Source organism: Podarcis liolepis (assembly GCF_965112155.1).
Source record: "Podarcis liolepis genome assembly, chromosome: 6".
Taxonomy (NCBI): Eukaryota; Metazoa; Chordata; class Lepidosauria; order Squamata; family Lacertidae; genus Podarcis; species Podarcis liolepis.
The window spans coordinates 55,536,289-55,558,045 of record NC_139559.1 but is presented as its reverse complement, the minus strand read 5'-3'; the positions used below and the strand labels follow the sequence as shown (position 1 = coordinate 55,558,045).

Here is a 21,757-nt window from a genome sequence, read left to right as displayed (position 1 = left end):
TTTTTTTTTTGTTTTAAATATATAACCATACAAAGCACAAACATACGAAAAGGATCAGTGCACTGAACATGGGAGAGGACTCCCTCAGTCATTTTGTTCCCTTAGCTCTGTTTTCCCCAATCTGAATTACATTAAAATAAAGACCCAGTTGTTGTTGTTGTTTTCTACTGTGCAGTAAGAAAAAAAAAATTCACGACAAACATGACAATATATCAAACAATATTTCTACACAGGTTACCTTGATACCTCTTGCCACTTTAAGTATCATTAAGAAAACATTTTAAGACATATACAAACGAAACTAGCAAAATGTTACAACTTAGAATAAGTTAACCAAAAGGAAAAAAATAACTTCTTTTTATATATATATATATATATTTATATTATATATACACATACACACACAACAAAATGACACAATAATATGCTTCTTCCCATAGTTTAAGTAAACAAATAAGTAGACTAGCCAAACTAGCAATATTTGATTTTGGCATATGCGTCACATCAGCAATTAAATAAATAAGTGTTTCAAGCAACGTAAAGAGTGTTTCAAATGTGCCAACACAGCCCAATTTATATCAGTATGGGCTAGAAAGTGAATCTGAAAATTCTTAACAAATTTAAAGCAAATGTACTTTCCCCCCCTCTAAACACGTTACATTTAACTATGATACTAAGATATGTAAATAATTTTTGTAGCACCTACTGCTCAAAGAAAGGAACTTTTTGATTAAAATTAATTTTTTTCCAAAACTTTTGTTCTGCTGATATCCCATACTGATGACTTAAAGAAAAACCACCCTGCAACTCATCTCCTTGCTTTTGGGTTTTGACTGTGGGTAACTGTGTGCCTGGGAAGAACACTCTCCCGTTCTGTATTTAATATTTTTATTACATGCTATGAAAAGATACGAAGATCATCTGTTTGTAGCCCATCCTTCAAAAAACAATCTACTTAATCCAGTTTAAAACACACATCTTGATCTCTAAAAAGTTACCAGTGCAGTATGAACATGACAAAGTTGTCAATTTCCCCTAAATTAGCCAGTCAAAATATTTTTTTCTCAAATCCAGATTCTCTTGTAAAAATTCTTTATATTTTATAAAAATAGATTTTTCTTGAAACCCATTTTCAGCAAAGAGACCACCTCTTTGGCAACATTGTTAATGTTATTTAAACTGTTATGTCATCAGGTATCCCCCCCTTTTACCCTATCCCTAACAGAAGACTGTTTAGTTCACATGATATAAAATAAAAAAGGAAAAATAAAAAAGTTGCAAAATTATGTTTTTTTCTCTCTCTTCATTTTGCAATTTTTATTGTTCCTCTTTAATTTATGTTGGGGGTTTACCAATCTGATTGGATCAAACATTTTGGAAAAAAAAGAGAGCAAAATCTGCTAATCCCATTAGTCTGTAAAAATGGTTTTAGATTTTTTTCATTTATTTATTTATTTTTCAAATGAGTGAATGGTCATCTTAAAAAGACCCACCTTCAAGGAAGGTAGTAAAACTAGCTGGCCGGGTAAAAATCCCTGCACATTGTTATCTATGTATATTATATTCAACAACGACAGCTATGAAAGAACATTCAATGCATCAAAGGTTTTTTGTTTTTTTTCTAAGCATTATAAAATCCTTTCCTGTTCACAGGATATCAACGTTTTAATACTTAGGCAACACTGGCTTATAAAAGTCCATGGTTGAGTATAAGCCTTGAAAGTTTTTTGTTTGTTTGTTCGTATATATATTTATATATATATATATTTATAATAATTATTAAGGATATGAAATTCAGGATTTATGGGTTTTATTGGTTTTAAAGGAAACTTGCAATACTCTGTCTCCTAAGCGATATCCGTTAAGGCTGGCAATTGCCATGGCAGCTTCATCGTAGTTGGTCATGGTGACAAAGCCAAATCCCTTGCACTTGTTGGTGTTGAAGTCGCGAATCACCTTGACGTTATTGACTGCCCCAAAGGGGCCAAAGAGCTGCCACAAGACACTTTCGTCGGAGTCAGGGGACAAGTTGTAGACAAAGATGCACCACCCAGTCCCAGTATGGCCAGGGATGTTCATTCCTACAAGGCTCGTCATCCCATCAATGGTGATCGGAGAAAACCTATCGGATTAACAAAGACAAAAAAAGAGAGGAGGGCTAATCTACAGATCAGTTTTCAAGCATACGTTACATAAAACCAAGACCAAGAAAAGAAAAAGAGCCTGTTAAATTCTCTGCAGTGAAGAACGCACATTCAGCACACGGCGTAATGTTCAGTTTAAAAAGCACTACTAAATGCCTCTGAAACAACAGCTGCTGAACTCAATTATAAGGAACTGAAATTGAGCGTGTATTAGTGGTTCCCTTGGAGAACTTGGCTGCACCCTGCAATCAAATGAAGTCTCCTTTATGTTGTGATCTAGTACATGGTTTTATCGGAGTAGGTTGTAGCTACTACCTTTATTGCCTGATGAAAGCTTAATGGGTTCGATCATGGAGCAAGCTTGCTCCAGAGGCTGGGAGCCAAAGCAATGGCTTCAAGTTACAAGAAAGATGATTCTGACTAAACATCAGGAAAAACTTTCTGACAGTAAGAGCTGTTCAATGGTGGAACGAACTCCTTCGGAAGGCGGTGGGCTCTCCTTCCTTGGAGATTTTTAAGCCAAAGTTGGATGGCCATCTGTTATGGATACTTTAGATGAGATTCCTACATTGCAGACTTCTAGACAAAATGTCCCTTGGGGTCCCTTCCAACTCTATAATTCTATTGTATTCACACAGGCATCAGTGAATTACCAAGTACCTTTATTTGTAACTACTGAGACCCTAGAAAAAAGCATTGCTATCCTGTCTAAGATGTTGTGTGCAATATGAATGTGTATTACATGTGTGAGTTCTGTCTCTTTACACAGACATATTTAAAGCTGTGTGGGGCTAGCTTAGCTGAACCACAACTGTTGACCCCCACAGAGGGCAGCAAGCACTTTTGTTTTCTGTAATTTACTAGACTTATTACTTGCTATACCATTAACATGACAAGTTATGAAAACTAAAGACTGCTTCATGTAAATCTTTGCCCTACATGGATATAATATCTAGGTCCTGGTAGTCAGCAGGACACCCTCTAGTTGTTGTGGACTCTAGTATTTGGGAGGCCCAGCCATGGTGGTGAATGGTCAGGGATGATTTGAGTTTTAGTTCACATTAGCACCCTGATCTGGATGGATTCCAGTGTCCAGAAACTATATGGTAGCTGCTTAAAACTTACCACATGGTCACCTGAAATCACATGGGGAGGTAGTATTCGGTAGCATGCAATTTAAGCCGATTGTAACTGGTGCACCACAACCACCCCAGAAATCAAGGGAAGCGGGGAGGTAAAAAGGAACGAAGTTTAACGCTGAGATTATTCAAGCAAAACTGCTTAACTGCCCTAGTTTAAGTTCATATTTTCAAGCACCAGGTGGTAAGTTCTGAAGTGACCACTCTCACCTGAATCTGTGCAGGGAAAAATAGGTACTCTGTTACTTCTAAAGTGCAGTAGGGATGTTTTTTACCCTGCCAGGAGTACAATGATCAGAAAGACTTGGGGAATGTATAAAACAGCTGAAAATCTTTAAATGTTGGGGAGCATGGCTGCCCCACCCTGTGTGATTTCATAAGGCAGACCAAGTGCTGGTTCAAAGCTACAATCCAGAAATATTGCACGTGTGTGTTGCTGCACCTACACAGTATTGACATGCAGCATGAAATATACCTACAGTCTGTGGGTGACATTCTATATTTATGATGCCTACACCCTGTAATAAAAAGCTAGCCCCCAACCCACCTCACGCTGTCCCTTTAAAAAAATATCTGCACCCAGAAATTTTCATTTCATTAACTAGGAGAGATCAATTCACATCCAAAGGAAGTCAAAATTTTATGTTATTTATGTCCCCCTCCCCATTTTATTGTTGTTCTGATGTATTAATAAAATCTATTTTTTTAAAAAGCAAAAGCACATCCAAATCATCTCCCTCATTGGGCATATCCCCTACTGTGTCTGCCATCTGGAGGAGAATGGCCCCATTCACACCTCACAGGAATGTTGGCAAATGCTATTGATCAAATTCTGTTCTGCGGATGTGACAAATGTGGTGTCAAGGAGAGGGGGCTTCCCGACTGGTGAATTTCTGTCCTACTTGGAAATCCACAGAGTGCCTTGCAGCCCACCCCATCTCAAAGACTGGAGTGGGTGGGCCTGTTTTGTCACACCCTACTTTTTCAACATGGATGGATCACAATTGGACATGTGTGCACACAGCTGTGTATGTACCATGCCATGATACGGTGAGAGGCTATACATACAGCATTTTTGGATTCTAAATGTGAGAAACAGTCCTTTAACCTCTGTGCTGATGTATGTGGATTATTAACAGAGAAGTCATACTAATGTAACAGTTTCATGCCATCAGGACAGTATTTTCAAATTTCCAGTAGTGACACTATGAAATAAAAATCAGAACAAGCAATTTAACTTAAAAGAAGGCAAACCACAAGCTCCAAATTACTGGAAACACTTGTCAAACCTGCAACAAAGAAAATAAGAGGCCTGATTAAGGTGCACACAGTTACAGCATTTTATGAAACTTGGGTAGCTCCCTTACCTTTCTAAACAATATTGGGTTTGAGTCACATTTTCAGTGACAATTTCACACTATAAGCCCAGTGACACCAAATCTTTGTTATAATAAACTCTGATTGAGTGAGACTTTTAAAGAGTCATTTAACAATACACTTAGGAAATCAGAATGCTTGTAGCTGTTGCACCTAAACCATCTTAGAAGACCTGTAACAAAAGAAAAAGTAGAACATGCACACAAAAATCACACACTATTTTTTTTGTGTGTGTGTTTGTGCATGGTGTTAAAGAAAACGAACTGAAGTCCAAACGAAAAGACAGAAAACATTTGGCATGCTGGTGGGGGGAAAAAAGGAAAGAATTAAAAACAAAATAAAGTTAGTGATTAAAAAAAAAATTATAGCACCAATCTGTGCCAACATGGACATCTGGCAATCTGTTCAATTCTAATTACCTCTTTACGCCATAGGCCATATTAAGCAAATTGTCCAGCCTGAAAAGAGAAGGAGGGTCTCTGGGTTAATGTCTCACAGATGGCAAGATTGCTCAATGGAACTTTTATTAATAATGCTCCATTTTCAAAGAAGAAATTCGTAACATCAACTCCTGTACATCTAGCGGGTCTAATGAATCAGGAGCTATAGAGCTGCTTTTACTTCCACAATAAACAAATGACATTTAAAAATGTGCTGGTAATGTAGAAAGGTAACATTCCACCATCTTACAATTTGATTCATCACAGAAGAATTCCCTTGCGGTTTTGCTTCTGCACACTATATCAGCCTGAAATTGTAACTATTGCTATGATTTCCACTATTTACCTTTCCATTGCCATTAAACCTGTAAATAGAAATAATAATAAAAAAATATGCTGGTGGCAGCCGTTTAGGATTGTACTAGTATTGTGAATTGTAGACATTTTTCTTTTGTTGGGAGAAATTATTTTTGATGCCTAAAAGCCAGAGCAGATTATCCTAACATTTTTCAGATCAGATCATTAAACAAAGTTGACAATGTTTAGTATGATGGGCAGTCACAATGCAGCATGTATAAAGGCCTCCCCAACTTAAAAAATTATGGAGCTTTCCATATTAATGTATTATGCAAATGGGTTTTTGTTTCCCAAGGGGTCAGGGTTGTAGGCAATAAATAACGAACTGAAATTAGCTACATTGTTCAGAACAATTAACTTTAAAATAAAAATGTAACATCCATCACACTTCATCAGAAAAACCAAGAAGTGTTCTGTAAATGCTTTAAATGTGAAACAATTTGTGAATATTCTGTTCAGAAATCTGTATCTGCACAGAATGCTAAACTGTGGTTTTGTTTTAACCTTGGTTAGTTTAAGCAGATATCAATTTGTCTCAACTGACAAGTAAACTAGGCATGGCTTGTTTCCCCAGAACTTGGGTTTACATTCCAGCTCCTCTTGCCTCCACAGTTCGGCAAGCATGTAGGAAAGGTGGCCAAACAAACCATCATTAGGCAAGACTGTTGAGAGAGAGGACATAACATTGAACCACAGTTAAAACAACCTAGGATTTGTGTAGTCAACAACAAACCATGGCTTCACATTGTGATGGTACCAGAAAAAAACCATGGGCTGACACTCAAACGCATCCCACTTTGGTTAAACTAACCATGGTTTAGTATTATGTGTGAGGGAGGCCACTTTATATTTATTTCTATCTATATATGTATTAAACTCAATGAACACATACTGAAATAAAGCTGTGTGTTATTTGCACTTTATCTGAGCACTTCAAAAGCAGGCATTTAATGCCAATAGGTACTAATGCTTTCTCTATGGAAACCAATCCAAATGTAGAAACAAGTTTACGCAAAAGGCTGCCATGAATAGGGAAAGTCCCCACAACAGTACTTCATAAGCAGGGCAACTATACTGTGTTAGAGACATCTAACAGGTGATCAGTATTGTCAACTTTGATTGCCAGAGGAAAAGATCTAGTATATAACCTGCTTCCTGCACCTTTTGCTTAACAAGGGATTGCTGCAAGCTAATCATATCCTGGGGCACATGGCAACAAGTACATAGGGTTTTTTTTTACTGTATCTCTAGTTCCCTTGACTGGGGCTTTTATTTTTAATTACCCTACTGCTATGTTAATGTTTTGTATCTTTTTGTATCAATGCACCATGTATAAATGAAAAATGAATTCTGTTTCTCATTTTTATGTGGGGTAATAATTCACACATATTCCTTTTCTTGTTTACATGATTGTCCTATCATTCCTTTGCCCGACAAAATCTGGTCAAACCACAGTTCTGTCAACTCAGGAACCTGCAAAAAGATGGCCCACCGAACTCCCAGTCATAAGATACTGAAAAGTAACCTATAATAACAATAAAATAAATTATTTGGAGAATGTTACCTGAATCTCTGAGCTTGGTGGTGGAGAGGTCCCGGATAGCGTCTGTTGGGAGACTGGTACAGCTGGGAAAGGAGGGCTTGGCTTGTTTTCTGACTGGGGTTATTAGCAAACTTCACAGTAATCGGTTCTGTAGCACCACTAGGCTTCTGGCCATTTAGTCCCTTTATGGCTTCTTCTGCCTCTATTCTCTTATCAAAACGGATAAATCCTACACCACGAGAAACACCTGGGAAAAGAATATTGCATTTAAATAAGCAAAAGAAGAAAGGGGAAAAAGTTTCAAGAACCTACTACACAAGGCCACAGGAAGTTACATAACACCACAGGAAATAAAGTGTTGCATGCATTGTTGTTGTTTAGTCGTGTCTGACTCTTCGTGACCCCATGGACCAGAGCACGCCAGGCACTCCTGTCTTCCATTGCCTCCCGCAGTTTGGTCAAACTCATGTTTGTAGCTTTGAGAACACTGTCCAACCACCTCGTCCTCTGTCGTCCCCTTCTCCTTGTGCCCTCAATCTTTCCCACCAGCACCAGGGTCTTTTCCAGGGAGTCTGCTCTTCTCATGAGGTGGCCAAAGTATTGGAACCTCAGCTTTACGATCTGTCCTTCCAGTGAGCACTCAGGGCTGATTTCCTTCAGAATGGATAGGTTTGATCTTCTTGCAGTCCACGGGACTCTCAAGAGTCTTCTCCAGCACCATAATTCAAAAGCATCAATTCTATGGTCCAGCTCTCACTTCCATACATCACTACTGGGAAAACCATAGCTTTAACTATACAAACCTTTGTTGGCAAGGTGATGTCTCTGCTTTTAAAGATGCTGTCTAGGTCTGTCATTGCTATTCTCCCAAGAAGCAGGCATCTTTTAATTTCGTGACTGCTGTTACCATCTGCAGTGATCATGGAACCCAAGAAAGTAAAATCTCTCACTGCCTCCATGTCTTCCCCTTCTATTTACCAGGAAGTGATGGGACCAGTGGCCATGATCTTCGTTTTGTTGATGTTGAGTTTCAGACCATATTTTGCACTCTCTTCTTTCACCCTCATTAAAAGGTTCTTTAATTCCTCCTCACTTTCTGCCATCAAGGTTGTGTCATCAGGATATCTGCGGTTGTTGATATTTCTTCCGGCAATCTTGATTCCAGCTTGGGATTCATCCAGCCCAGCCTTTCGCATGATGAATTCTGCATGTAAGTTAAATAAGCAGGGAGACAATATACAGCCTTGTCGTACTCCTTTCCTAATTTTGAACGAATCAGTTGTTCCATATCCAGTTCTAACTGTAGCTTCTTGTACCACATAGTGATTTCTCAGGAGTCAGATGAGGTGATCAGGCACTCCCATTTCTTTGAGAACTTGCCATGGTTTGCTGTGGTCAACACAGTCAAATGCTTTTGCGTAGTCAATGAAGCAGAAGTAGATGTTTTTCTGGAACTGTCTAGCTTTCTCCATAATCTAGCACATGTTTGCAATTTGGTCTCTGGTTCTTCTGCCCCTTCGAAATCCAGCTTGCACTTCTGAGAGTTCTTGGTCCACATACTGCTTAAGCCTGCCTTGTAGAATTTTAAGCATAACATTTTTAGCATGTGAAATGAGTTGAAGCATTCTTTGGCACTGGCCTTCTTTGGGTTTGGGATGTAGACTGATCTTCTCCAATCCTCTGGCCACTGCCGAGTTTTCCAAACTTGCTGGCATACTGAGTGTAGCACCTTAACAGCATCATCTTTTAAAATTTTAAATAGTTCAGCTGGAATATCATCACTTCCACTAGCCTTGTTATTAGCAGTGCTTTCTAAGGCCCATTTGACTTCACTCTCCAGAATGTCTGGCTCAAGGTCAGCAACTACACTACCTGGGGTGTACGAGACATCCATTTTTTCTGGTATAATTCCTCTGTGTATTCTTGCCACCTCTTCTTGATGTCTTCTGCTTCTGTTAGGTCCTTACCACTTTTGTCCTTTATTATGGTAATCTTTGTACGAAATGTTCCTTTCATATCTCCAATTTTCTTGAACAGATCTCTGGTTTTTCCCATTCTGTTGTTTACCTCTATTTCTTTGCATGCATTAAGTTGGCCTTTAAAGAAACCTATTGCAATTGCAACCCTTTTATTTTATTTAAATAATTCATACACTATTTAATTATGTAATCTCTCTGCTGTTTACAAAGATACAGCCTTAATAACTCTACCTATATACGAACATTTATGGTCCTATACACAGTTACGTAAAAAAAAAGTTTAAAAATTGATATAGAGTTGTAAACATATGGCTGTTTTCCCTCTTATAAATGTGGAATATCATATTTGTCCAAATGTTTTTCTGATGAAACCATGTTTATTTCAGCCTGAACCAGAATTCCCTGCCCCCATTCCAACTGATCACACATTTACAATACTTCTCCAAATATACTGATTTGTCCCCAACCCACCATTTGGAAATTACAGCTGATTATCAACCTCCCCTCCCTTTGTCAGCAAATCTAAATATGCAATTTCCTTTATATATATATTCCTGTGTAGAAAAAGTAGAGGGAAAGCACTTGAGAGCTTTAATTAAAACAGCAAATGAAGGATCTTCCAAACAAATTCAAGTTTAGAAATGTGCTTATAAATAAAATGTTTTTCAACCTGTGACTTGATCAACCAGAATTCTTGAGGTGATGATGCGCCCATATTGCGAGAAAAGCTGCTCTAGCTCTTTCTGGGTCATCGTTTTTGGAAGGCCGCTGACATACAGATTAGCATCTCTGATTGATGCCGAACTTGGACGGGCATAGGAAACCTAGGAGTTAAACAACATGTGGTTAAATAGTGTATTATGTTTTAAACATAATAAGAGCCTGCTGATCAGGCCAGTGGCCTATCTAGTCAAGCATCCTGTTCTAACAGTGGCCAAAAACAGATGCCTGACAGCAGACAAAAACACAACAGCACTCTGGCCATTCTCAGCAAGTGGTATTCAGAAGCACTGCCTCCAACAGTGAGGGAGGAACATAACCATAGTCCTCCATGAATATGTCTAATCCCGATTTAAAGCCATCCAAGTTGGCTATTAAATGTGGGAACAAGTTCCATAGTTTATGTGCTTCATGAAGAAGTACTTTCTTTTGTCTGTCCTGGGCTTTCCAACATTCAACTTCACTGGATGTCCAAAGTTCTGGTACTATGAAAGAGGGAGGAAAAAAAACTCCTCTCGACCCACCTTTTCCATGCCATAATTTTATAAACACCAGCCATGTCACCTCTTAAATGCCGTTCCTCTAAACTAAAGGCTATAACCTTTCCTCATAGAGGAGTTACTCGATCCCCTGAATAATTCTGGCTGCCCTTTTCTGAACTTTTTCCAACTCTACAATATCCTTTTTGAGGTGAGGAACCAGAACCGTTCACAGTCTTCCAAACGCAGTTGCACCAGGGATTAGTGCTTTTTCAAAGCTGCCACACACAGTTCGACTATCCACCATGACCCCAAGGTCTTGTACCTGGTCAGTCACTGAGTTTCTCATGAATTTTAAGAGAAATTAAGACCTTTTTGTCCCAACACGCACCACTTCACACTTGCTTACACTGAACTGCATTTGTTATTTTGCCACCCATCTTTTTTGTTTTAATGACCTTGAACAATTTACTGTTATCGGCAAACGTGGTTGCCTCACTCCTCACCCCAATCCTAGATCATATGTGGACAAGCTTAAAAGCACAAATCCCACAAAGACCTTTACATCACACACTTGGTTAACAGACTGTTTTCAACCTTTTGAGTTCCGACAGCTTGTTTAAAATAACCTTCTCACTTGATTCTACCTGCTCTTACTATAGAAACTGAGAAGTAGAAAAAATGTTGAGAACAAAAGGAAAGCTGGAAATAATTTTAAAACACATGCAAGGATAAGGTCCTTAAATGCAGGAATAAAAACAGTGACTGAAGATAGGCAGATTAATGTGCAGCCTCCCACACATCAGCTTTGTAAATTTGCCCCTTTGGGCTGTGGGTGTATAAAATGATTTACTGTATCCAGCACAATCCGAAAGAACCTAGTACGTACAGGTTCAGTGTTGTTTTGCTTTAATGGTTAGAAACAGATGAGGCTTTCTACAGAGAGATATTTTCTCTTTATGTATTCATACTAAACTGGCAGGATCTGCCCTGATTGCATTACAGAATAACTAACGAAACATCTGCTTAGTGAACCCATTCTCAGCATCATGCTATTTTCAACTCAGTTCTAACTGCCCCTCAAACTGGAAAAACATCCAGCTGATGCCAGTCAATACATATTAAAATATTATGCAGCATTCTAATAATGCTTTAGCAAAATACAACTCATTTCGGTGAAAGAATGATTTAATATTCATTTTAATAACTGCAGTCAACATACAATGTATGATTTATATATAGAGGTCTGTTTAATTTGTCAATATGGTTTCCTATTTCCACCAGCTCCAGTTTGAAAATATGTATTTTCCATCTTACAAAAAGCCATTTTGCCAACCCATTCCTTGTACTGCTAGCAATTCCACACAGAGTATAAAGAGATTAAGCTTTTCGGCACACTATAATACTCGAATATACAAACCCAACCACTTTGTGAAGCTTTTCACTTTTGTCTAAAACCAAGTATTTAAAGTCTAGCTTATCCACAAATTGCTGTATTACATTCACGCAACAGCATGTGTGGAGGGGGTCCAAGCCAGTAACACGACAAGCAACACCTATCTCTCAAAAAGGCAACTGATAGATGTTATGTATTTTCTCCACTTCAAAAAACAGATGAGTCAACAAAGAACATATCAGAGAAAGTCTAATATTTGCCTCCACAATCTTCATTAGAAGAAGATCAACACGTTACACACGTTTACCCTGCAAAGAATTTAAAACCACATTTCAATATTTAGGAGTCAGACATAACTTATTTTCTAAAGTATCCCAGTGCATATAAATATAAATGTTAAAAAGAATTGTGATAAAAAGGGAACAAACAATTAGAGGGACTGGTTATAGTGTATGACAGTGGTTTTCAAATTTTAGGTTCAGGGAACATTGAGTCTTTCACAAAACTCTACAGAGGCATAGGATACTGAGACACAGGGTCTTCAAGCCCCATCAGCTATCATTCATCATCAGCAAAGCCTGTGATGTGGCAAATGTACACTTATCCACAATGGGTTTGTGAAGATAACAATTTCCTTACTTACACCTCATCCCAAATTGTTTTGGGAAAAGAGCTACTGCTCTCTTCTTTTATTTCCCTATGCAAGGTTGTAGGTGGATGTCAAAGATATATTGGCTATTCCTCTTGTAATACTTGCACAATATTATTACCCCAGTAAACAAATCCTCATATGCTGGAAATGGGCAAATCTGCATGTGAAACAGATTATAAGTGTTGGGTTGAGGGGCCATTAGGTAGCAAAGGTTTGGAAGTCAGCCCAACTTCAGCATTTTAAAAACACCTGTGTATGCATAAAACTAGCTACAATAAACATAAACATAGCTTGTCAAAAACATGTTTATATTTATCAAGTTAATTCCTATTTTGTTTCTCCAGTGATTACAATTTTTTAAAAAAGGCTTACATACAAAATACAGGCATCAGTTCTATTCCTTTGTGGGATGTAATCAAAAAATCCCAATATTTAGTCAGGCATCAGACATATGAAAGACTGCCTGCAGTGATCCTGTAACTGCCTACTCACTGGATTTTCTTCCTCTAATCTCACACGGTCTTGCAGATAAGCACAAAAATGTACTAGGCCATGTATTGTGAGGAAGGATTGGGGAGCAAAAGGAGAATTAAAAACATACTGGTAAGGTGTATTAGCAGCAAAGTACTCACTATATTTCTTCTGACAAAAAACAAATGAGCCTGGCTAGTCACCACCACCACCACCACCAATGTAGGAATATTGCCAGGGTACTCTGATTTGCAACCTAGAGGCAATGGAGTGTCCAGGTAGAGTTTGATTTTATCTTGAAAAAAATTAGATTCTTCATAGCAATTTAGCAAACACCTACTGTTATCCCCTAACTGTAATGACTTTCTGGCTCTACTTATATACAGACTTTTTCATTTCTTCTAAGCACTTGTGTGAATGTAGGGTAACATGGCATCCATCTGATAAAGTGTGTTGTAATTCACAAAAACGGATGTCACAATAACATTGTCTAAGGAGGCAAAGGTTCTTTTTTATTTTAACTATACCATACCAACACAGGTGCCACTCAAAATTTCATAGCCTAAATAATACTTACTATTTTTTTAAGTCCTAGTGTTTCTATATAAACTGTGTTTGCGAACATAATTTCATGCATTCATCTGTATATACTAATACTACTCGTTGCCATTGCAATGTCTTAAAAATATGTGGATCATAAAGGTAATGACCCGTTAGGTCCTGTCGCGGACGACTCTGGGGTTGTGGCGCTCATCTCGTTCCATAGGCTGAGGGAGCCGGCGTTTGTCCGCAGACAGCTTCTGGGTCATGTGGCCAGAATGACAAAGATGCTTCTGGCGAACAAGAGCAGCGCACGAAATCGCCGTTTACCTTCCCGCTGGAGCGGTACCTATTTATCTACTTGCACTTTGACATGCTTTCAAACACTAGGTGGTCAGGAGCAGGGACTGAACAACAGGAGCTCACCCCGTTGCGGGGATTCAAACCGCCGACCTTCTGATCGGCAAGCCCTAGGCTCTGTGGTTTAGACTACAGCGCCACCTGCATCCCTATATGTGGATCATAGCTTTGTCCTAATTCTGACTCCTAAGATACATATAAGACCGCAAGGAGGGGGGGGGAATGGAAAGTACTCATTCAGGTGACATGCACAAATACATCAGATGTAAGACTTGGAGAATGAAAACTACATGTATTCAAACTTCAATACCCAAGCAACCTGAGCTTTAACTTTCATGGAAGCTGTCCTCTAAGTCAAATATTCTAATAATTATGCGAAGGAGCTAATACATTCAATGTTCATAGCCTCATGGTACTCTTCCTTTTCTGGTTTACCAGGACAAGTTGAACACTGGAAAAACGGGAAACCGGGAGAAAGCAAAATGGACAAATCCAACTTAAATAATACAACCTATGCTTTATATGAATGACAATAAAACATTCCAAAATCTTGGAATGTAAACGACGCATTCCTAACGCTGGAATTTTTAAGTTTTGTTTATGGGTAAGCACCTTCCTATACATATAACACAGATAATTGTAATAGCTTAAGTCAGGCATAGGCAAACTCCGGTCCTCTAGATGTTTCGGACTACTATTCCCATCATCCCTGACCACTAGTCCTGTTAGCTAGGGATGATGGGAATTGTAGTCCCAAACATCTGGAGGGCCTGAGTTTGCCTATGCCTGGCTTAAGTGTTATGTTACTACAGGAAAAGGGAAGGAGGCAGTAGCTCTGTCTCTTTTGGCCATACCATCCAACTTGTGGAGGGTGAACGTCTCAATTGCATAGCTTCCTATACTCATTGAGGCTCCCTGTCTGTTTCAGTACCCTGGCAAGTCAGGGTTCTAGAATGTGCAGGGCGTCCTAGAAGGTGCATATATTAGAGTCTGATAAAGTGGTGGAAGCAGCAGCAGCACGCAGAGCTGCGTGAATGTTTCTTGCTGCTCCCTTCACTTACTTGAAATGGGGGGTGGGGGTGGACAGAACTGTGGAATTTAAACACAGTGGTAACTGGGTATTTGTGTAGATCATATTAAAGGATGAAGATAAGAAACAGGGCTTCAAATAAGAGTGGGGTAGGTCAGAAGACCGCACTGTAGTTTAGCTGCAGAGACAGCAAAGAGAAAGGACTCAGGAGACAGCTGCAAATAAAATGTTTCACTCCAAAGAGAGGTGGGAATTATTTTCTAAGCCTTGTAGCCATGCAGCGTCTGTGTGTTTTGCGGCACCGGAAGACAGGGATAAACCTCCTCTCCCCAAATGCTGCAATCCCAATAACAGAGCCCCCTGAGCATGCGGTTAAGGACAAACAAGCAATGTAGCTGCACACTATGTATTAAGCGCTAACATGCAGTTTGACCAATACATCACAACTGGAAAGAAGAGCCTAGAGTAGTAGTTTGACAAATCCTAAAATGAAGGCCAAAACACACATTTATTTACTAAGTGTGGTTAGCAACTGCATTTTTTTAAAAAAAAAAATTAGATACCAGGTGTGACGGTCATTTCCAAAAGGAGGGAAGATTTAGCCCTCCCTTCCCGAACCATGATTCCCAATGATAATCAGCCCCCTTGCCCACAGAGTTACAAGGCATAGAAAAGTACAGTGGGAGCTGTTTTTCAGACAGAGCAATCCAAATACCTTTATGCTGGCATAGAGCGCTCACTACTGCCCACCAATTCATACTGAATTTGTGTGTGTTAACGTCATGCTGGAAGAATCCAGTGAATTTGTGTGTGTTAACATCCTGCTGGAAGGATCCAAAATGAAGTGTTGCAGGGAGGGGCTCAGTAGGTAGTGCATTAAACTTTTAATCTTAGGATTGTGGGTTCAAGCCCCATGTTGGGCAAAAAGATTCCCACATTGCAGGGGGTTGGACTAGATGACCCTCGCGATCCTTTCCAACTCTACAATTCTGTGATTCCCTCTTGCATATATTGAAGCTTCTATATTTATAAAGCCACTTTTTAAGGCCTCATTTTCAGTGGTCACTCTAGATGGCACAATTACTTCTGATCGTCATTCAATTTTCTGCCATTTTCTTCTAACATCTATGCTCTATTCCAGATGTGGGAGTGATATATAGATACGTGGATGTACTATTTAGTTAGAATCATGGGTCTGGAAAGTTTCTTGAAGTGTCTTTTGAAAAACAAGAGGGATCTGCCCTAAACCCCTCCACAATCAGATCCAGCAAGAACACAAAGTATATAAGCTGTCTGCAAAGTAGGGATCGGAACCAGTTTGGTTCAGGTCACATTTAAAGGCGAATCTATCAAACCTGCGCTTTCCAGAACAATATGAGAACCAAAACACAACCATCCCTTGAAATTCACACTTGACCAAATTTTGTGATATAGTTACCCAATCAAACAATGGGTAGAAATCAATATAGTGCTAAAGGGACTATTCAGCTCAACTATTTCTGCTTTCTTGACAAAACTAACTCCCCTCTCCTCTCCCTATGTGCTGTTCTGGGGCTGCCTCTCTCTTTCCCTTCCCAAGCAACGACTATCAGTTACACCCTTTGTATATTTATTCTGTATCTGTTAACTCTGAACTTCCACAGAGCGTAAGTACTAAATATGTTGGAGCTTAGTAAGTGTCTTGCTGTGGTACCCATGGAGGCAGCACAGAAAAACCCCGAATTCATGTGCAGACAGTACTTTCCAGAATGCTTTGTTTACCTTTCATAACAAGCTGCACAGGGGGATTATGTAATTCAAGGGAAATAGGAGCATCAATAACTATTAAGTCAAGATGTTCTAGGGGATACAGATAATGCTTCAGGATATACCTAAACCAGGCAGTTCAATGAAAAGGAAAAGAAATAGATCACTCCATTTGTCACCATTCACTCTTGGGTTTCATCAATTGCTTGAGGTGAAATACACTGCAGGAGTTGGGCCATTTTGAACATGTCACCTTTATCCTAATGTAATGTTTATTACCATGTTCATTATTAATATTTAAGTTGTGCTAGTCAGTAGCACAAATGGATTATTTAATATGGAGGTGACTCAGTAGCTTCTGAGGGTGCACATTAAGGAGTGCAGGTAAGATGCAAGTGAGAGAGAAAGATTAGACTTGATGAAAAAGCAACAAGGAAGGAAGAAGGGAATGTGAAGCATTATGTGCCTAAATGAATGGATGCACAACAGTTCAGGAAGGGTTCTATAGGGGAACACAGAGGAACCTAAAGTAATCTGCTCGTGTTATGCATATTTTCGGGATTAAAGAACCCTAAAATCCAGGTGCTTGTTTTCATGCTTGAAACACAAAACTGGATGTGGCATTTATATAATACACCATGAATATTCCTTCTTGTACAGCATCTTTTTGGTACCACTGCTAACTCTTCCAAATGGGAAAATAAAAAATTCCTTCCAGTAGCACCTTAAAGACCAACTAAGTTAGTTCTTGGTATGAGCTTTCGTGTGCATGCACACTTCTTCAGATACACACAGTGTGTATCTGAAGAAGTGTGCATGCACACGAAAGCTCATACCAAGAACTAACTTAGTTGGTCTTTAAGGTGCTACTGGAAGGAATTTTTTATTTTGACTATGGCAGACCAACATGGCTACCTATCTACTACTGAAATGGGAAAATGTTATTGTTGGGGAAGCAAAGCATTCCCCACTTACCAGAGAGCTACTTTTGAGAAAAGTGAAGAAAAATGTGCTCGTAGTAATTAAAAAAAATGTGTGAATCCAAATATACGTGAGAAGCAAGATAATAATCAACTCACTCCTTTCCTAAGGAGAAAAAAGACCAAACTGGATCCTATTAGGAACATCATTATCAGTATTATTTATTGCTAGGGGCTGTGTCCCTGCTTGCTTCGTTTGTCAACCCCCCCTCCCCTTTTAAGACCTCACCAACCCCCTCAGGTCCACAAAGAAGGGCCTCAGATGATGAACACAGGGTCTGGGTAGGTTCATGTGTGAGGAGCTGGCCCCTAAGGTATTGGAATCTTGAGCAGCATAAGGCTTTATAGGTCAAAACCAGCACTTTGAACTGATACTGGAAATTAATTAGCAGCCAACTGGGCCAGGATTAGTGTGGTATCACCAGATCACCTATTCCCAGTCTGCCCTCTGAATTCTGCACTACCTGCAGTTTCTGAATTGTATTAAAATGCAGCCCGAAGTATAACACATTGCAGTAATCTAAAGCAAGTTAGCACAGTGTTTATAATAGAAGTTAGGCTACCCCTGTCAGGACAGCGCCATAACTGTGCCACCAGTGAAAGCTGATGGAAGGTACTCTGTGCCACTGAGGTCACTTGTGCCTCCACGGACACCTGCTGTGTCCCTAAGCACCCCCAAACTGTATTCTTGCTCCTTTAGGAGAAGTTCAACTCTATCAAGAACAGGTAATGAAAAACAGATCTGTGTCTCATCTGAATATTGATGGCAACACAGTCCAAATCCCTGGATGAGCCCAGTCAGTGGTTTCATGTAGATGCTAAACAGCCTGGAGGGACAAATCTGGTCCGTGTGGTATCCCACACTGGAGAATCCATGGGGCCAAGCAGCATCTCCCAACACCACTCTCTGGAGATGGGCATCTAAGTAGGGTAGGAACTATTTTAAAGTGGAACCACCCACTCCCTAATTGGAGAGCCACTCTAAAAGAATACCATGGTCAATCAACACTCTCCCTGTTTCTCATCCACCCCTAACCCAACAAATACAGAGCGACCAAGGCAGTTTCTGTGTCAAAACAAGGCCTAAACCCCAGTTGAAATGGATCTAGAAAACCAGACTGGATCCAAGAGAACCTGATTCTGGTTAGCAACCACCCGCTTAAGGACTTTGCTCAGTAACATAAGATGAATAGCCTCATATTGTTATTTTCAAATTAATCTGCTATTCTAATTCAACATCAAATGGATTAGAATAACCGCTTGGCTGAAGTTATTCAGTTGGTCTGCCATCTGGTAATTCAGTCCTAGGGCTTAGAACATGGTAAGGAGGAGGCAAGAATTACATGAAGCCCTAAAGCAGGTGTGTCTGAGCTGAAAGCTAGATATAAAAATATGCTATAAAAATAAAAAGATATAAAAATAGCTGTAAGCTAGATATAAAAATATGATCCAGGATACTAGCATTATAATTATTCAGACATCGTAACTGTTTCTAGGTTAAGAGATCACACTATTTTGGGGAGGGGCAGTTAACACTAATTCACATGGACCTCACACTGAGCCAGTGTAGTGTAGTGTATTAAATGCTGGTTTTGGCCCAGATCACTCTCAGGCTAACCTACTTCACAGTATTGGTGTGAAGATGAAATGGGGAAATCCCAGGTATGCTGCACTGAGATCCTCAAAGGAAGGATAGCACAATAGTACTAGAATTTTTTTCATGTAAGAATCACTTACCACGAAACATGCCAAAGCAATTAACAATAAAAACAAACATAGGTAAAGGTAAAGGGACCCCTGACCATTAGGTCCAGTCGTGGCCGACTCTGGGGTTGCGGCACTCATCTCGCTTTATTGGCTGAGGGAGCCGGTGTACAGCTTCCGGGTCATGTGGCCAGCATGACTAAGCCGCTTCTGGCGAACCAGAGCAGCACACGGAAATGCCGTTTACCTTCCCGCCGGAGTGGTACCTGTTTATTTACTTGCACTTTGACATGCTTTCGAACTGCTAGGTTGGCAGGAGAAAAACAAACATACATCAACTATAAAAAGATATATAAAACAATTTCCAGTTCAATGCGGATAAAGACTAGGTAAAAACCTTCACTTGAAAGGCTTGTGATAAGAGGAATGTCTTTATCAGGCACCCAAACAAATCTAAAGGTATGATTCCTATATCATACCTCCTGATGAGAAGACACGCGCAGGGTATAGTGTGGGTGGGTTACTCTTTTAGATACCCTAGCCTTAAAATCTCCCAGTGTTTGAAACTCCTACTGTTCTAGGACAGGAAATTTCATTAGCACGAGCAGTTTCTGAGCTCTGGGCTGCACCTAAGATTTCAGATTAAAACTGCTGAGTGGAAGGAAAGGAGGACCTTTTGCAGCCTCCCCACTTCTAGCTACTCTCTGAAGACTGGAAAAGAGACCTTCTTAAGAATTTAACGGGGTGGGCAGGAGAAGGACTAGACCATGTGAAAAATGAACACAATATTTTAGCTGCAGTTCATTCATTTTCAGCTTTGCATTCTTGTTATTAAAAAAGTGCGCCTAGACATTCTGTTGTTGCACCCATAACCTAGGTTTAAGGTGCCATTTAGCTCCTAGCTTTCATATCTCAGTTTCTAACACTGAAATCTCCTAATGATAGTTCCCAATGGCTTCATACACGCTAAATGACACCGGGGGGGGGGGGCAGGATGGTACCTTGCAGCACCCCACTGCCAGGGGGCTGAAAAACCACCAGTCTATTTTCTGAAACTGACCTCAAAGAAAGGATCAGAACCACTGTAAAATATTAATAATTTATTATTTATATGCCGCCTATCTGACTGGGTTTTCCCAGCCACTCTGGGCAGCTTCCAACAAGTTAAAACACGATACAACACCAAACATTAAAAACACGGCACATCTCATCAGTTCCGGACCACATCATGTTCAATGGTATCACTCAAGAATTACAGGGTCACACACCTCTTGTACTCCTGATAAAAGTCATACGTTAGGGTGCTCACTGTTGATTCAGTCCCTAAACCAAGCCTGATTCTTGACTGGAATATGTCAGTAACTCGTATCACTCAATAATACTTGTTACTGTCCTGTCATAGCCCCCTCAATCACCTTTCCTCAAGAATTGGTATTTGTGACCGGGCAGTGATTGTCCAATGTAAGCTTTTCCAGGAGTGGTAGAATCAAAGCATCTTTCAAAACTGCCAGGACCATTCCATCCTGCAATGATGTGTTGACCACACCCAGGGCCCACCCAGTCAACCTTGCTTGGCACGCTTTAATAAGCCAAGAGGGAACAAGGGCTGAGGAAGCAAATGGTTGGGTGCATTGTTCGAAGCATCTTGCGCACATCTTCAGGTGACATCAGCTGAAACCTATCCATGTCACAGCAGCCACTGCACTGGATGCCTCACTGGAGGCTGAAATAAATGCGGTGTGAAGATTGTGACAGAAGTGACAAATGTGATAGTTATATAGATCTCTGAGTACAAGGTGGATGGCAACTTTGGGCATGCTGTTATCTTTCGGTGCATGGTTGGCACCTGACAGTTAAACTGTGAGACCTGACTTTGCAATCAGCTCCTCGTGTGCACAATGGACATCTATCACGGCAGCAAAACAGACAGGTGCCCGCGGTGTCTCACATTGTGGACTCAGCCCTCCTACTCCAAAAGCTACAGCTTCCTCTCTGACAAAACTGTGTTTAAGAAAATTTGAATTTGTGCATTTCTTCTCTGGCCTGATCTCCCCGAGTCACTGCTTTTATACTGGTCAAAAATTCTGTCTGTGTTCAAACAAAAGGTTAATAACTTCTCCACTTGTTACGCCTCCAAAGATGAAGACCAAAAATTTAAATGTTGCCCAATGGCCAAGATGTTTGAAATTTGATGGGCATAACAGGGTGACCAACACCATGACACACACTATAAGATGTCAAAATCATTTCTGTAACAAGGGTATTTGAAATTTGTGTTGTCTCATGGGCATGTTCTCATATATGGTGATCACTATTCCATTAAAAGTGTGATTATTTGCTAGTATCTTCCTTTTTCTTAAATGCTTGTCATTGGAAGAGCTAGGGCTGCAGATAGATGCTCTGGTCATCTACAGTGGTCTCTGACATCATGTCAAAGATGACACATGAGAGAGTTTAAAAACCTAATTATACCGGACACTAGCAATGTATTTCCTTTTAATGACAACCATTTATGTGACAAAATTTAACTACTTGCCCTCATGCAATTACTTGGCCTGTTGTTGAAGTGGAAGGAACAAAATCACTCACTTAGGTCACCCAAAAGCAGTCACTTAAAAAAAAAGAAGCAACAATACTGTTGACAGGCCAATGACATTAACTAATGCTAAAAATGTCAGGAATATTTATATAACTAAGCAT

At 39.8% G+C, this 21,757-nt stretch overlaps 1 protein-coding gene across 8 annotated transcripts in view; it reads right to left on the bottom strand.

Annotated features, from left to right (window-relative positions):
- Window positions 1–1,300: 1,300 nt before the first annotated feature.
- The window catches only part of ELAVL4 (ELAV like RNA binding protein 4), a 96,770-nt gene continuing 76,313 nt past the window's right edge, over window positions 1,301–21,757 (bottom strand). For 6 of the 8 annotated variants that reach the window (XM_083509699.1, XM_083509703.1, XM_083509698.1 and 3 more), the window contains exons 4-7: window positions 9,650–9,803; window positions 7,022–7,247; window positions 5,080–5,118; window positions 1,301–2,122 (exon numbers count right to left, since the gene is read on the bottom strand). In XM_083509699.1, coding sequence (XP_083365825.1) covers window positions 1,795–2,122; window positions 5,080–5,118; window positions 7,022–7,247; window positions 9,650–9,803 — 747 coding nt within the window. In that variant the 3' untranslated portion in view covers window positions 1,301–1,794. The remainder of the gene's footprint in view (window positions 2,123–5,079; window positions 5,119–7,021; window positions 7,248–9,649; window positions 9,804–21,757) is intronic. The other 2 variants (XM_083509702.1, XM_083509700.1) reach the window with 1 other exon arrangement.